At 43.7% G+C, this 11,455-nt stretch overlaps 1 protein-coding gene across 4 annotated transcripts in view; it reads left to right on the forward strand.

Moving 5' to 3' along the window:
• The window catches only part of itgb4 (integrin, beta 4), a 50,079-nt gene that overhangs the window by 22,370 nt on the left and 16,254 nt on the right, over positions 1–11,455 (forward strand). For all 4 annotated transcript variants that reach the window (XM_080789629.1, XM_080789628.1, XM_080789627.1 and 1 more), the window contains exons 23-30: positions 844–867; positions 2,644–2,792; positions 2,942–3,121; positions 3,623–3,771; positions 4,745–4,952; positions 6,739–7,056; positions 10,021–10,202; positions 10,825–11,005. In XM_080789629.1, coding sequence (XP_080645755.1) covers positions 844–867; positions 2,644–2,792; positions 2,942–3,121; positions 3,623–3,771; positions 4,745–4,952; positions 6,739–7,056; positions 10,021–10,202; positions 10,825–11,005 — 1,391 coding nt within the window. The remainder of the gene's footprint in view (positions 1–843; positions 868–2,643; positions 2,793–2,941; positions 3,122–3,622; positions 3,772–4,744; positions 4,953–6,738; positions 7,057–10,020; positions 10,203–10,824; positions 11,006–11,455) is intronic.

Raw genomic sequence — 11,455 nt, forward strand, 5'->3', positions numbered from 1 at the left:
TCTCCAGATCCAAAACTAACGAATATTTTGTTGTCGTTGGACAATTCCATTCTGTATAGAGGGTGTGCGCGTGACATCATCGTACCTGGAAGTTATGAGGGAACGCCCACTGAGTGGCAAAAAACTACTCTCTGGCCTTGACAGTCCATTCATCCAAACAGAAAAGTCCTGTCTGATTGCATTAAACAATGTTAAACTCACCGTCATTGCAGCTGTACGAAAAGCTTAAATTATCCTCTTTCTATCTGCAAAGTTTTTCTTTCATGAAAATCCACCATAGAAACGTGTATATGAGCTACTTTCTGTCAAGGAATGCCCTGCATTTGATTATTTTTCTAAGTGTCAGAGTTTGGAAGTGCTTGTTTTCAATAACACAACATTTTGCTGCCTCCTGCATTATGTGACGTTTAGAAACAGGTGGCACGCAGGACGGTTGAGTGATTTCCAACGAGCGCTTCCAAACTCCAACACTCCATGCCGCTCAATGTTTTGCCACTCAGTCTAGATGAGGTCCTGATGGAAAAATCATGCATATACTCTCTATAGATGTTGGTACCATTAGGAGAGATAGCAGGCGAACGTTGAATTGTGTAGACTTCTTGTAAATGATGTGTAACAATAATTTAACTCTTGAGAGCGTACAAATGACTTTACACTCTCAAGAGTTAAAGATCTATCTAAGGGCCCATTTGGTCAGCAACTCTCCATCATTTAGCTGGGGACCACCTGGAACCCCCTCAAGGCCCACTGGTGGTCCCCGGACCACTGGTTGAAAACCACTTGACCAATGAGCTGCTGTTTTCCACTCCTGAAAATGTATTTTTCATTTTTTTTTTTTTACAGAACGCAAAAGAATGCTGGGAAAAGGTAACATTTTGATCATATCAAATTGTCTTAAACACTTACAGTAAGCCCTATTGTACTGATTATACTGAACTTGAAATTGTGAAAATAGACGATCTACAAGCTCACAGCATGCTCTGATGTTCTGCTTTGGATCCTTGTATAGATCTGCTATTTCTCAAATGAAATGTAAAACCCTAAAAAATGTAGGACATTCATGAAACAGTTTGTAAAGTCTTTGTAAATTTCCCAAAAGGATACAATTTTAATGACTACCGGTATTTCAAAAGCAGCTTATCCATGCCTCAGCATTTGCCCTCCCCACCAAACAGATGACAGGACAAAGATTTGGTGCCTTTGTATTGCAAATGATTTGAACATTACTGTGTGTTTTCTGTTTCTGGGAATGTGTTTCTCTTGTTTAGTTTGTTGAATGTCGTAGTGTGGGGAACCTGTGTGTGTGTGTGTGTGTGTGTGTGTGTGTGTGTGTGTGTGTGTGTGTGTGTGTGTGTGTGTGTGTGTGTGTGTGTGTGCGTGTGAGTGTGTGTGCGTGCGCGCGTGTGCATGTGTGTGTGTGTGTCTGTGTGTGTGTGTGTGTGTGCGTGCGCGTCGTAACCGTACATTCACCTGGGACATTGTGCTCTGTGATATTGCAGGTGTGGTTCTATTGTAGGTCAGATGTTGCCTATTGTTCTGTTGTAGGCTAGAGTTACATGGAGCCTGACTACTGTCTCCATTGTGCCGGCGGTTCCAGGGCCATTCTTGTGTAATGACTTGCATGACAGCGCTGCGGGATACATCATTTCATTTCAAGGAAATGTTTGATAGGCATTAGGCCACGGACCCCCCCCCCCCATTCAGTATTTTGATCGCTGGGACCCTAATCTATCTATATAAGCTTTGTTAGAGATGGAGTGCCGTGATTTTTGTACTTTTTAATGTGTTTAAGAGGTGACAGTACTTCATTAGACCCCTTGGTGTGGTTGTTATGTGCAATGATGTCTTCCCTTTGTATTTAGGGTTTCTTCCTGGAGGCTGAAACCCTGACAGTCAAACGTGCCAATGAAAAAAAACAGTAATATAGTGACATCACACTATCAGCCCCTCCCCTAACCACTCCCCCTTTATCATATACAACTACAGCTGCGGGTGCGGCTTCAGTTCAGGTGGGTCACCACCCATCACCACCCACCAGGCAAACCAGGCATACTTAATGAACTGGTGGGCGTGACCACATAAAAAAAACGACATTTTAACAAATACTGTACACTTTTTTGAAAAGATTCTTCCTCCTTATATATACCAATAAGACCTGATGAACATGTCTTAGGGTGGAAAAAAATCATGGCACTCCATCTTCAATTTAACTTTACTTTACTTACTTTAATTTAGAGTACAAATGGAACCCTTTGGTTCCATTTTGTATATTCTTAGAGTTACAGGCCCTTGAGTGGAAACCCCCCCCCCAGACTGTGCACGTTTACAATAAGTGAGTTAATACGCTGAGAAGTCTCTAACGCAGGGTTCCCCAATAGGCCACTCGCGGGCCCGTGGAGCACCCCCTTGTGGCCCCTGGAGGAATTTCCAAAAATGTCCCCCAGATATAAATGGCATTAAATGGGGGTCAGTAGCCTATATGCATGTCAAACTGGGCATCCTTTTCAAATGGGGTCTTGCCCCCTCGACCTCGCGCGTGCGGACTCGGCCCCCCCAGCCTGGTACGCTAGTCAAAATATGGCCACTGAGGAAAATTAATTGGGGAACCCTGCTCTTAACGTCTTGTCTTGATGTACTCTGCAGACACAACCATACCGTCGTGGACACGGTCCTGTCTGCTCCGCGCGCCAGCTACCCCGACATTGTCAAACTGACGGAGAAGAACGTCCAGTCCGGAAACTTCCATAACCTCAAAGTGGTGCCTGGTTACTACACCGTGGCCACAGACAGAGGTGTGTGTGTGTGTGTGTGTGTGTGTGTGTGTGTCAGTGTGTGTGTCTGTGTGGGTGTGTGGGTGTATATGTGTGCGTGTCTCTGTTTGTCTGTTTGTCGTATAAGTAGTCGTTTATGACTCATATGCTGGCCTGTCTCGTTGCTGCAGAGGCCACGGGCGCGGTGGAGTTTCAGGAAGGCGTGGAGTCAGTCGACGTCCACGTGCCGCTCTTTGTCAAGGACGACGACGACGACAAGAAGCACCTGCAGGTGGAGGCCCTGGACGTGCCTCAGGGCATCGCCGAGATCGGGAAACGCTTCGTCAAGATCATCATCATCAAAGACCACCGTGAGGAAGCCTCTCGCTATACCACCACGTTTATACTAAACAAAGCAGATTGGCGTTCTGCTTTCAAACACATTATTCAAGTATATTCTCGGTGTAATTAATTTTTTAATAATGCGAACGACTTGCTATGACGATATATTTTAAACAGCGATACCGATACGATTCAATGATTTAAAATCGATACAGTAAGTATTTAGCAAAGAAATTAAATCTGTGTGAAACATTTTAAGGTAAAATGTATGAATATGGATTTAAATAAGTAAACACAGTGATTATCTTATCTGGCATGGACATCTACAAGCTCTACGAGCTTGTAGATCTGCTATTTTTCAACGGCTAAAGTACAACGCCCCAAAAATGGGTTAAAATCTTTTTTTGGACGCAGTTACTGTATCGTTACACCCCTAACGGTCTACCTCTCTTGTGAGTAATGGTGGTTTTTGGTCTCACGGTGTTCTCTGTCCTCCTCCTCCTCGTCTCGTCTCCCCCCCCCCATTGCAGCCAAGAGTGTGTTCTCCTTCCTGCAGCCGGCCTACACCTACAGCCGCCAGGACGGCGTGGCCAACGTCCCCGTCAGCAGAGAGATCATAGAGGACGGACGCTCGCAGGTCACCTACCGCACGCGGGACCTCACGGCCAAGGACAAGAAGGTGAGGAGGAGGGAGGGATGGAATTGGGAACGTATATAGAGCGTCGCAGTCCCGCCCCCCCCCCCCCCCTCGTGAGACCCGGAAAATAAATCCCCGTTCATTTTCCTCATAGACTTTTCGGAAAGTATTTATTTAAAGACGTTTACGCCGCGGACAAAGCCAACTCTTGTCGTGACAAAATCATGACAATAAACACAATGTTTTGGGCCAAACAAAGAATTAGAAAGTAGAAAAAAACGGCATGGTTACAACACTTTTTTTGTTGTTTTTCTTCTTTGTAATTATCTGTTTGGTCCAAAATATTGTGTTTGTTGTCATGATAATTTGTCACTACTCGAGTTGGCTTCGTACGACGCTTAAAAGGTCTTAAAATAAATACTTTATGAAATGTCTATGGGGGAAAATGCATTGGGATTCATTTCCTGGGCCTGGCGTCGTGATGAAAGGGGGCAGGACTGCGACGCTCTATATCTGAGCCAATCAGGTGTGCCCTGCAGTTACAGAAGACCAGTGGTGTAAAGTAACTAAGATGTACTCAAGTACTGTAACAGGACCTACGCGTTTCGACTTTCGACCAAACGGTCTTCGTCAGGTAGAAAGACCCTGACGAAGACCTTTTGGTCCAAACGCGTAGGTCCTGTTATTTATTTTTTGCCTTGCTCATCAATACATTATTTGAATCTTTTTTTCCACTAAAGACGGAGTGCCTTGGATTCCCTTTTTTCTTTCCAAGTCTGCAATTTTACACCTTTGGGAATCAAGCAGTACAACTTGAAGGAAAGATACCTTTTCTGTATGTGGTTCTATACCTGTATCTCCAAAGAGCACCCATCTAAGAGCCACTATAACTGATCCCTGCAGCGCTTCCATTCCTCTATTTCTAAATTGACACTTTTACACTTTCCCACCACTGCACATTAGAAGACCTCTTAATATAAATCCTAATCTCTGCCTCCGCGCTATCTATATCTAGGACTATGGGACCGTGGAAGGGGACCTGAACTATGGCCCCGGTGAGACCCAGAAGATGGTGCCCGTTCGCCTGCTGGAGCTGGGGGAGAAGGACGCTCTCCTGGACGACAAGCAGGTCAAGCAGTTCGTCATGGACCTCAGCAACCCCCGGCAGGAGGCCAAGCTGGGACGCTACCCCAGAACCACTATCACCATCACAGACCAGCCAGGTATGGAACCCCCAGAGCCACTGTCACCATCACAGACCAGCCAGGTATGGAACCCCCAGAGCCACTATCACCATCACAGACCAGCCAGGTATGGAACCCCCAGAACCACTATCACCATCACAGACCAGCCAGGTATGGAACCCCCAGAGCCACTATCACCATCACAGACCAGCCAGGTATGGAACCCCCAGAGCCACTATCACCATCACAGACCAGCCAGGTATGGAACCCCCAGAGCCACTATCACCATCACAGACCAGCCAGGTATGGAACCCCCAGAGCCACTGTCACCATCACAGACCAGCCAGGTATGGAACCCCCAGAGCCACTGTCACCATCACAGACCAGCCAGGTATGGAACCCCCAGAGCCACTATCACCATCACAGACCAGCCAGGTATGGAAGCTGTCACGTGTGGCGACGCCAGTGAGCAACCAACGCTTCCTCACCAATTACCCCCCCCCCCCCAGAAGCAAAGGTTTTAGTTAAAATTCTCTGAAAGAATAAGATTAGAGGCATAATCAGGCATAATCAGCTATGAGCTTGTAGATCTGCTATTTTTCAATAGCTTAAGTATAACATAATGCTTACTGTTAACACACCAAAAGGGGTTCCTGCCCATTTAACCCATTTAAACCTGAGGCGGTTTTTATTCTGAAAAACATCTATTTTTGATTCAAAGTATTATTTAATTATTTAATCATGTTGCTATGTATCGTTGTCGGGTTGAAACCTTGTATGTCCAAAGCCGTCCCCCTTTTCATTGTTATTTTAGATCTGTTATTTTCATGACTTTTGTTGGGCTTTACATTTACAAAAAACAAACAAACTAAAAAACATTGAAACATGGAGATTCATTACACACTATAACGTATAACGTACATAAAGTATACGTGGATGTTAATTGAGAGATGTGCTCGTGGCAGAATCTTCAAGCTACGTAAAACTTTGAAAGGAGAACACTAGTATTATATTGTCTCAGTTCAACCCACTTGAGAGAGAGAGAGAGAGAGAGAGAGAGACACACAGGCAAAGAGGTGAGGGGGAGAGTGAGGAGAGAGGAAGAAGAATGCAGGGAGGACCCAACGCTATCTGTGCGCGAAGACCTTGACAAGTTTCCCAGAGTCAGAGAGAGAAAACATTAATATAATCGCACAGAATAATGATCAACCTTTATATTTATGAAAGAAATGCTAAATCTTAGTGATTATAATTGGTTGAACACATGCACAGAACCAACACAAAGTAAGGCAGGCCCTCGAATAGCCATTCTGGGGTCAACGTGACTTGATCTCAAGGGGCCCTGTGGGTGCTATATGAAACAAACAACTAGTGCCTTTTGAGTCAGGCACTGACGCTGTAAATATTCGGAAATTCAGACTCTCTCTCTCTCTCATATGTGACCAGATTTGACTGAGAGACTGCCATCGCTCAAATTCCAGCTTTTCACCAGAGGAGAAAAGGTTTAGCACGGGCAGACTCTTCACATACTAGAGCATGTCTGAAATAAGTGTCAGAGCTGAAATCGACATGTAAATATGAAATAAATGCTTAAACATGTAGCTAGGTGTAATGTTAGAGACCACAGAAGTGAACCTTTCAAGCCTGTTTTCTCAACTCGCTCTTTTCTGCAAGACATTACTACTCTATAAGCCACATCTCCAAAACTGGTGGGTCAAACTGAACAACCAATAGCTCTATTTGAAGCTATGGTTCCCTGCTTTCATATTTCAATTCAATGGCAGTCCCCCTTTAGTCACATATTATCATATTTGTCTCTCTCCAGATCCGAGTGTGCTGATGTTCAAGAACCCCACGCAGAACTTCACCACGTCCGACCTGGCCTACGCCATCCCGGTGGTGCGCACGCGGAACCAGGACACCGCCGCCACCGTCCGCTGGCGCACCAAGAAGGCCCAGCGCTTCGAGCTCTCCGGCCCTCTCAAGTTTGCCCCCGGCGAGTCCGAGAAGAGCATAACGATCGACCCGCGCGCCTCCCCCGGGCCGGTCGGGGTGGAGACCTTCCAGGTGGAGCTGTTTGATCCGAGCAGCAACGCCTCCATAGGGGAGAGGAGGAGCACCCTGGTCAACGTCCTCGAGGGAGGTAAGACAGCTGGTGCAGTTTTCTTTCGTAATACTGTTTTAAAGGTATATTCAGTGATTTCACTCAAAAAACCTTAGGTTTCGTTTTTGCCTTGGGACCCAAGCTTTCATAATCAGGACAGAGAACCAAAAACGAAACCTAAGGTTTTTTGACCCCCAGGGGACAGGGAGGAACTCCTTATATGGTCAGCACACTCTATAGTAGAGAGGATTATCACAACAAAACAAAAAAATAAGTGATATTTGAATTAAGTGAAATCACTGAATATACCTTTAATACTGAGTTAAATGAGTAAGTAAAATGAACGATAATAATATTGACAGGTATCTGTAAATGTCCCAGATACAATGCAGATGACAGTGACAGATGGTAACAGACAAACAAAACAAAGACAACAGGAAAGACACACTTGATAAGGCCTGAGTTTTATACCTATAACCTGTGCTGTACACTGTTGTGCAAAATTGCCGATCTACAAGCTCACAATGCATCGGGCTGCGACGCATTGAAAGCTTGTAGATCTCCTAGTTTCAGTGTATGGTGTATGACGCCGGTGCACAACAACTAATTATAATAAATCAGACTTAAAGGTTATTTAATTAGGAGTACAGCCACACAGAACACATTTGTTCACCAGAAATAAAGGCATCAACCTGTATGAATGAGGCATCAACCGATTGAATAGTTTTTTGTATCGTTTATTCGTGACACCCACGGACGGTGTGTAAGCCCAAAAACATGTTTAAAGGAACATAACCATTACAATACATGTCACTGTCTAATCACATGCTTTGGCCACAATTATAGTATATAAACATAGACCATTTTCTTTTGCCATTTTTGCCCTTTTCTACAAAGTCTTTAAAATGTTGTAGAACCTGCCTGAATAACTGAATAAGTCAATGTTGGTTCAACATTGTGCAGTTAATAAGTACTGGACTTTAATTGTTCCTAAATCAGGGACTATTTTCAGCTAGTAATGAAGAAATGTCTGTAACTTTGAGAACAACAAATGTGCAACAACATGTGGTGTGTTGTGTTTTGTACCTCAAGCCAGTTTAAAGCCTCTGCAAGTGGACTTGAGTTTAACTGTATGGAATAGCTTCCTCGAAAACCAAACAAACTATGGTACACACTTTGGAAAATGGCCCACAGCAATGTCATACTGCGACGAGTCATAGTCAATGACAGTGACAACTTGACAAGACATTTTGTTCCTAGTCTAGGAACATTTTGAGGCTACTGTACCTTAAATTGAACTCGCGTATAGGGAAAGTAAATATTAACATGTATAACAGCAGGACTGTGCAGTAAGTGGATAGTACTGTGGATTAGGCCTACTGTACATGACGCAAATGCATTAATTCCGATACAGTGACAGGAAAGCAAGACATTATCATGTACTGTAGCCTCTCATTGCAGATCATATTTCTGACAGCTGGTGGCTGTTGATGGATTAATGATTAATGTAGGTTGTAGCCATAACCTCATATACAACAATATTGTCCCATTTTACCCATCGACCACAAAGAAAAATACGATATGGTAAATAAGGCAGCAAGATATTCCCATGCATGAAGCTGCGGTCAGAGTGCTGATATTCGTAGATATGGGTTTGTTGGGTACACAAACAAACCATAACCATCAAAAATGTTTGGCAGTAATGTCAAGTACAGCCTGAGGCAGAGGCGTGCACCCACGCCCTGGAGATCTTGACAGGTTCTGACTTATGTATGTTATGGTTATTATAATTACAAGGTGTAAAACAATGGTGGTTTTCACTGTCTGGCACTCGGCGATAACGCCATCCTGAAATCAACTAAGTGCATCATCATTCCAAACCAAAATGGTCGCTCTCACTCCTGCCTTTATTTGAGCCGAGGGACTGTATACCTTTTGGGAGTGTGTGAGCTTATGGGGCACTTGTTTTACACCTCCGGCTGCTATTAGTAGGGCGGGGTGAAGCACTGCCCTGCTAGTAGTAGAAAAATACTGGGGTGCCCGAGGGGTGGGGCTTTCTCACGTTCTAATACAGCCAGAAAACCCCATTCTGCCAGCCAGCTCGCGGTGGCGTGCCTGCTAGTCAATATAGACTCCCAACCCACACCTCCTGATATCGAAGTTTTTCCAAGAACCGCAGACTACTTTTTTGGCCGATAAAGTATGTTAGGACTTTAAAGGACTGTACCTGTGGCCTGGCATGTTTATCTCATTGACATGTGAGTCACGATACTGTGGGTTATTTGATTTCTGGAAGCCAAATGGTTTATATTCGTTTCAGTGCGGTATGGAAATGTACTTGCCGAGTCTTGAAACTTGCTTGAGATAGGCTATCCAACATGCTAAATATAATTGTTGTGGTTATTTGTTGTCAACTTTGACTTCAAGTACATTTTCACAACACAAGCTTGGGTCACATTTTATTTGTACAAGCTTCCAACATTTGCAATTTCAAAAATGGTCACAAGAATATAGAATAGCAAAGGATAGGATAGATAGATACTAGATACAACACATTCATCAGCAGATATAAAAGTGTATTCAAGGTCAATGTAAATAAAGTGACAAAGCCTGCCGTGTGTAATGGCCTATAGAGCGTCGCAGTGCCGAACGACGAGGTCACCAGAAGAGAACTTTCCTTTTTCGTTTCAGACAGTATTTATTTAAAGACCTTTTAACCCTCGGACAAAGCCTGCCCTTTTTTTTCTTCTTTCTAATTATTTGTTCGGCGCAAAATAATTAGTTTATTGTTTTGTCAGAAATAAATACTTTCTGAAACGTTGATGGAAAATTGAATGGGTTCCCGCTGACAATTTTAAGTTTATACCTTATACAAGTTGGCAGACCCCTTGATGCTTCTACTATAGTAGCATCAAGGCGTCTGCCAAATGGAACGGAGTACCACCCCACCTAGTCACCCTCTATACCCTGCGTGCTAGTCATGTCTCTTTTCCCTCTACACAGCCGTTTCCAAGTCTCCGGGGATGATGTCACAACAGAAAATGAATATGGGCTTCATGAATCAGAAAAGCGCCTCCCCTGGTGGTCGGTTATTATCTCCAGCGAACGCCAAGGCCACAGCCACAGGCCCCAGGAACATTCGCCTGAACTGGGACCCAGCATCTGGAAATCCAATGGGATACAAGGTGTGTGTGTGTGTGTGTGTGTGTGTGTGTGTGTGTGTGTGTGTGTGTGTGTGTGTGTGTCAACGTTAGCAGACAGAGCTAACGTGAACCTGTGTGTGTGTGTGCGTGCGTGCATGCAATAACTGTTTGAGCCTTACATACTGTCACTGCACGACAACTAGCTAAAATAGCCGATCTGCCAGCTCACAAAACATTTCATTGCAACACATTTCTCAGTTTATAGATCGGCTATTTTCACTATTTTGCTATTCTACAGACATGTTTGGGCATGTAGGACCAATCTCAATCAAGTCAAATTAGCCCTGTTGGAAACATTTTTCTATGTATGTCATTTCTATAATGCCTTATGTGCTTCTACATAGAAAGTGTCACCGATGAAGACACTTCAGTTTCACACGATTACAGACGTACATGAGTGGGTGAAATTAGCAGCAAATAATCATAGAAACGGAAGCATTTAGTGTACCGTGTAGTCTCTCGTGCAGGCGAGACATCCATTAAGCAGTAGATAAACATGACAGTATGTACATAAGCGACAGTGCCTATATTGCCCTTCATAATACTAACCACACCCGTCACTCAATCGTACATGACCTCTGTTTCCATGGTGTCCCGTCTGTAGGTGAAGTACTGGATCTATGGAGACACAGAGACAGATGCCCAGGTTGTGGAAGTGAAAACGCCCCAGGCTGAGCTGACCAACCTGTACCCATATTGTGACTATGAGATGCGTGTGTGTGCTTACAACGCCCTGGGAGATGGCAACTCCACAGACATGATCCCCTGTCAAACTCTGGAAGATGGTAATAATAATGATACGTTTTGCTCCCTACTGTTGAAATGTAGCATATTGTTTACTAGGGGCTATTGATTATTTTGTTCTGGTATTCAGTATAAAGAAAACTATAAATCAAAGTTCACTCAAACCATTGACGCCTTAGTTGAATTCATGAAGATTGTTTTATTTTTGTCACATTCATGAGCCAATGGAAAACAACAAAACAAAAGTAAAAATTACAAGCAGTAACATGAAGTCAAAATTAATATTTTTAGAAGGCATATTTTTAAAAGGCTTTTTTTGTTTTTACACCTGGCTCTGTGCGAGTTCCAACGAACCCCTCTATAAAGACAGACTCAGATTCTTTCAACAATTAAAAACAGTAGAAAGATAATTTTGACTAAAACATAGACATCTCCATGAATTGAAGGCTTCATGGGATGTGCAGTTGATGTTAAAAAGGGTATCTTTGAAA

Source organism: Protomyctophum bolini (assembly GCF_963924005.1).
Source record: "Protomyctophum bolini genome assembly, chromosome: 18".
Taxonomy (NCBI): Eukaryota; Metazoa; Chordata; class Actinopteri; order Myctophiformes; family Myctophidae; genus Protomyctophum; species Protomyctophum bolini.